This window comes from Phyllobates terribilis, unplaced genomic scaffold, assembly GCF_046119375.1.
Source record: "Phyllobates terribilis strain yellow unplaced genomic scaffold, ASM4611937v1 Scaffold_3__8_contigs__length_932513732, whole genome shotgun sequence".
Classification (NCBI taxonomy): Eukaryota; Metazoa; Chordata; class Amphibia; order Anura; family Dendrobatidae; genus Phyllobates; species Phyllobates terribilis.
Genome location: NW_027362763.1, coordinates 53,696,238 through 53,702,237, shown reverse-complemented (window position 1 = coordinate 53,702,237; position 6,000 = coordinate 53,696,238). Strand labels below are relative to the sequence as shown.

The 6,000-nt window shown below is 46.0% G+C and overlaps 1 protein-coding gene across 2 annotated transcripts in view; it reads left to right on the top strand.

Moving 5' to 3' along the window:
* Window positions 1-1,935: 1,935 nt before the first annotated feature.
* INTS9 (integrator complex subunit 9) overlaps window positions 1,936-6,000 on the top strand; it is a 40,020-nt gene continuing 35,955 nt past the window's right edge. The window contains exons 1-2 of one of the 2 annotated variants that reach the window (XM_073673878.1): window positions 1,936-2,060; window positions 2,437-2,564. In XM_073673878.1, the coding sequence (XP_073529979.1) occupies window positions 2,052-2,060; window positions 2,437-2,564 (137 nt within the window). In that variant the 5' untranslated portion in view covers window positions 1,936-2,051. Of the gene's footprint in view, window positions 2,106-2,436; window positions 2,565-6,000 lie in introns of both variants that reach the window. The other variant, XM_073673877.1, reaches the window with a different exon arrangement.

The window sequence follows — 6,000 nt, the reverse complement described above, 5'->3', positions numbered from 1 at the left end:
AGAGATCCTTAACATAAAAGAGATAATACAGAGTTAGATAAATACCCATAAAACAGCACTGAATAAAGCATTATATTCAGAGGGGCCAACCTCACCGCACTGACCTCCATTTATCTACAGTAACACTGGCTTGAGAAAAGCTGAGTCTGAATGGCCAGAAAGTGGCACAAATAAAGGCAAACAGCAGTTTATTCTGTCTGCCAGGACCGAAATGCTGCGACAGATAAACATTGATCTCCGTAACTTTAGCACCCAGATACGACTGCTCATCAGCGGTAACATCTATATATCCCAGGGATGCTACAGACACAGATCTGACTCCAAATCCCCCCCCCCCCCCCGTACCACAAACACAAAATAACACAACCTGTAACTATACACAGTGATATGGAGGAATATACATCCCCCACCTGAGGATCAGTGCAAGGATGGAGAAACCAAAAGGAGCCACAATACAGTACATACCATATACCCCACAATCCAGTATACATTGTACAATCCAGTACACACCATAAACCCCACAATACAGTCTATACTATATACTGCACAATCCAGTATACATTGTACAATCCAGTACACACCATATACCCCATAACAGTGTATACTATATACCCCACAACAGTGTGCACTGTACAATCCAGTACACACAATATACCCCACAACACAGTATACATTGTACAATCCAGTACACACCATATACCTCACAATACAGTATACATTGTACAATCCAGTACATATACACACACACATATACCCTACAGTACAGTATACACTATATACATCCTATATCCTCCCATACATACTTATGCAAATGAGCAGAATACAATCATCAGTAACAGCGGACACAAATATACACAGCGGTGATAAGTCGTATAATAGACCCCAAAGTGTCTGGTAATGTCATCGAGTCAGTAATCACAGCCCACCCGTACAATATCCATCATGTACACAGCAGCGATACAAAGTCATGTGTATATGCAGCAGGGACAGAGTATACAAGCCGGGGAAATAGTCATCAGATGTGACAGCGACGTATAGGATGTAACACACAGTGATACAAGTGATATCATGTATACAGCAATAATAGAATAGGCTCATAATGTGTATATATATATATATATATATATATACACACACTGCACTGATACTGAATAATATAATACTGACACATACACATTGGTATATGTTTACAAGCAGAGATACAATGGGGACATGTGCACACAGCAGACACAATGTACACTAATATATATATATATCAGATATCACAGGATACAACACAAATATATACAGCTGTGATAGTGTATACACTATATGCACACAGCACAGATATACACTGTATACACACAGAGTAGACACTAGATACATGTGATACACAGCAGTGATACTACACACTATTATATATACACATAGTACAGCTGTAATGACAGGATACAGCACACGAGCAGCTGTATACATATATATACGCGTGTCTCCCGCACGCACAGCAGCTCCGTATTCCAGCCCAGGCTCCGTATCCCCTGCCCCGCCGGAACTTGTGCACGGACCGGCGGGCGGGCTGACGGGCGCAGCGCTCACCTGTGCAGTCCCCGGGCTCGGCTCCCCGGCAGGCCGTACTCACTCCCGGCGAGGTGGTGACGATGACGCCGCCCGCCCTCCGTGCCCAGCTCGCCCCCGGCGTCTCCCCCGCCGTTCACATCCCAGCCTGACTCGTCTTTGTCTGTCTCCCAACCGCCATGTTGACACTCAAGCACCGCGCAGCTCCTCAGCCGAACGGCCGCGGCGGGGACTCTGGGAGTTGTAGTTCCCGACACCGCTGGCTTCTCCCCGGGGAGCTTGAAGGGGAGCGCATGGAGCGGACTACGTCTCCCACAATGCTCAGCGAGACAGACATAACAACCCCGCCCCTTTGTGATAGACTGGAGAAGACAGCAGAGAGAGGAGGGGAGGGGGAGAGCGTGTCTGGAGCGTCGGCCACGTCACAGTGACGTCACGGCGGAGAGAAGAACTACACCTCCCGGCAGGCTGTGCGCGGCCAGGAAGGAGCCTCCACAATGAAGCTGGTGAGGAGCTCGTGTAATATGCAAGCAGTGTGCGGTATCTACAGTGTGAGCAGCCTGACGAAGGGACTACAGTTCCCAGCATGCTCTGTGTGCGCCATATCCTAGTCTGTGCACGGAGCTGGCATGCTGACACTTGTAGTTCCCCGACAATTGATAGGTGTTGAATGCTTTACATACTGTGGCTGAAGTGTCACTGCTGAGGCTTCGTTACAATGTCACCAGTACACAGCTCCCCTGCATACTGTGTGACAATGGATGCAATTGTAACGACCCCTCAGCTGTTTAGGGTTTCTACACCCCCTTCAGATAAGCTTAACCCGGTTATGTAGGGGTTAATGTCTGTGTGGACTACTACTCCCTCCATCCTCTCTTGCAGTACTGCTTGTCCGGACACCCCACCCTGCCCTGCAACGTCCTGAAGTTCAAGGCCACCACCGTCATGCTGGACTGCGGCCTGGACATGACATCGGCCCTCAGCTTCCTGCCCCTGCCGCTGGTGCACAGGTACGTCCTGGGGGGCAGCGTCCGGCCCCTCACATCGCTCCTGTTCCCCCGGGATACATATATACTCTATATGGAGAAACATATCGGGACTTGCCCCTCATCTTCCTCCTGAGTCTTCCCCCATCACCTGTGACCGATATTATAGAGAAGTGGAAGGAACCGCAGCAACGAAGTGAAGACCCCATAACGTTACAGAGCGGGGGGCTGAGTGCTGAGGAGCAGAGGGCATAAAAATCACCGCTCTGCTGATCACTTAACTGCAGAGTCCAGACCTCCTCATCAGCACAAACACTGCGCCCCCTCCAGGAGCTTCATGGCCTAGCAGCTGCATGCAGCCGTACATCACCAAGCACAATGCTGAGCGTCGGATGAAGTGGTGTAAGGCTATGTTCACACATCATGTTTTTTTCCAGCGTTTTTTTTTTATGCAGTTTTTTTATGCAAATTTTCATCTGCGTTTTGCAGCACCAGCAAAGTCTATGAGAAACCAGAATTCTCTGTTCACACTTCATGTTTTTTTTTTTTTTTTTTTTTTTTTTCAGGATTTTGTGCCTTGCATGTTTTTTTTGGAAAATAGAGCATGTCACTTCTTACTTCTTTTTTTCACCCATAGGAAGTAATGGGTGGTGAAAAAAAACCGCACCGAAATTTGTATCAGCGTTTTTGATGCCAAAATAAAATGGGGTTCTTTTTTTTCACAAAACTTTATGTACATGCATAAAAAGAGACAGAAGGACAGTGAAAAAAATGCACCAAAACTGCAAGAATAATCCTCAACAAAATGCCCTTGAAGATCAGGTTTTGCTGCAGAAATCTGACGCAGAAAAAACATGATGTGTGAACATAGCCTAAAGCCGCCACCACTGGACTCTGGAGGAGACATGCTCTGTACAGTGATGGATCACACTTCTCTATCTGCGTCTGACGGAGGAGTCTGTGGGTTTGATGATTCCAGGTGGACATTACCCCCTGACTGCATTGTGCCCTCTGTACAGTTGGCGGGGGAGGATAATGCTATGGGTTTGTTATCAGGGGTCAGCATTGGGCCCTCAGCTCCAGTGAAGTGAAATCTTAATCTTCAGCACAAGACATTGTGGACAATTGTAGCTTCAGTTTTGTGGGAACAGTTTGGGGAAGACCCGTTTCTGTTCACCTTGACTGCGCTCAGTGCACAAGCTCCATACAGACATGGAGGGGGGAGAACATGAGCAGTCGCACAGAGCCCAGACCTGAGCCCCATCCAACACCAATAATGGAGATTGTGAGCCCGGCCTCTCTCCGACATCAGGGTCTGACCCCACAAATGCTCTTCTGGATGAAGGGGCAAAAATTCCAACAGACACCACCAAAATCATGTAGAGCGGGACCGTTATATCTGCAGAGGGGCGACTCCATATTAAGGTCTATGGGTGTAGGATGGGGGGGGGGGTGAGAAAAGCTCCTGGAGGTGGAGGGGGCACATACTTTTCTCCATATAGTGTGTACATATATACTGAATTGGAAGTCAGCTAGTGAGATGCATCTGTGTTACTCGACATCTCATATTCGGGAGCCTGGGAAAGCTGGGTGAATAAACATATAACAGCGTGTATAATTCCTGCAAGGACTCTTGCAGAACTTTCCTTGGAGTCCTGAATGTCCTGACAATCTAGTTAGTAACTGTCTAGTTGCAGTATCTCTGCATTACTAGACTGGCTTAATGTTCTGGAGTCTGGGAAAGCTGAGTGTCAGTCAGTATGGCTGCTGTTTTAACTACCGACTGGGACAATCCTAGAACTTGCCTGGAGTCCTGAGTGCCAAATCTGTGTAGAGACCTGAGTCTTTGTCTTAGTAGACATATTTCATGTTCAGGAATCTGGAAAAGCTGGGTGACAATCAGTATGACTTCCATAATAGCTACAATGACGTTGGTTCTCACGCTATTTTACTGGAGTCCTGAGTGGACGCATTTAATGCACAGGAGTCTAGGAAAGCTGAGTGGTGAGTAATATTGCTCATAAAGCTTGTAGCTTCACTGGACAGGCAAAGCTGGGTGACAACCAGTATGGCCGCCTTAGTTATTATTACACAGCTTTCCTGGTGTCCTGATCGTCATATCTGCATTGTAAGATGCAGAGATTCTTGGAAAGCTGGGTGACTAATACCAGTGCACCTATAGGGAATATTACAGTGGCATGTAAAAGTTTGGGCACCCCTGGTCAAAATTACTGTTATTGTGAACAGTTAATCAAGTTGAAGATGAAATGATCTCTAAAAGGCCTAAAGTTATAGATGACACATTTCCTTTGTATTTTAGGCAAAAAAAAAAATGAATTTTTTTTTACTTTTTAAAAATTACAAAAAGGAAAATGGGTCGATGCAAAAGTTTGGGCACCCTTGGAGATTTGTGTGCTCAGATAACTTTGACCAAGGTTTCAGACCTTAATTAGCCTGTTAGGGTTATGGCTTGTTCACTATCATTATTAGGAAAGGCCAAGTGATGCAAATTTCCAGCTTTATAATAACCCTGCCCGCTCTAACCTTGTGCCAAAAACAGCAGCCATGGGTTCTTCTAAGCAGCTGCCGAGCACTGAGAATGGTAGAGGCCACAAAGCTGGAGAAGGCTATAAGAAGATGTAAAAGTGTTTTCCAGTTGCCCTTTCCTCAGTTCAAAATAATTAAGAAATGGCAGTTACCAGGAACAGTGGAGGTCAAGATAAGGTCTGGAAGACCAAGCAAAATTTCAGTGAGAGCTGCTCGTAGGATTGCTAGAGAGGCAAATCAGAACCCTCTCTTCACTGCAAAAGACCTTCAGAAAGATTTAGCAGACTCTGGAGTTGTGGTCCATTGTTCTACTGTTCAGAGACACCTGCACAAATATGGCCTTCATGGAAGAGTCATCAGAGGAAAACCTCTCCTGCGTCCTCACCATAAAATTCAGCGTCAGAAGTAGCACAAGAACATCTAAACAAGCCTGATGCATTTTGGAAACAAGTCCTGTGGAGCGATGAGGTAAAATATCTCTTTGGCCACAATGATCAAAGGTATGTGTGGAGAACAAAGGGCACAGAATCTCAGGAAAAGAACATCTTGCCAACCATTAAGCATGGTGGTGGACCAATCATGCTTTGGGGTTGTGTTGCTGCCAATGGCACGGGAACATTTCACAGGTAGGGGGAAGAATGGATTCAATGAAGTTTCAACAAATTCTTGATGCAAACATAACACCATCTGTAAAAAAAAGCTGAAGATGAATAGAGGATTCTACAAATGGTTAATGATTCCAAACACACGTCAAAATCCACAATAGACGAAGGTTTTACGATGGCCCTCACAGTCCCCTGATCCGAACTTCATTGAAAATCTGTGGCTAGACCTCAAAATAGCAGCGCATGCAAGATGACCAAGGAATCTCACAGAACTGGAAGAATTCTCCAAGGAAGAATGGATGAAAATC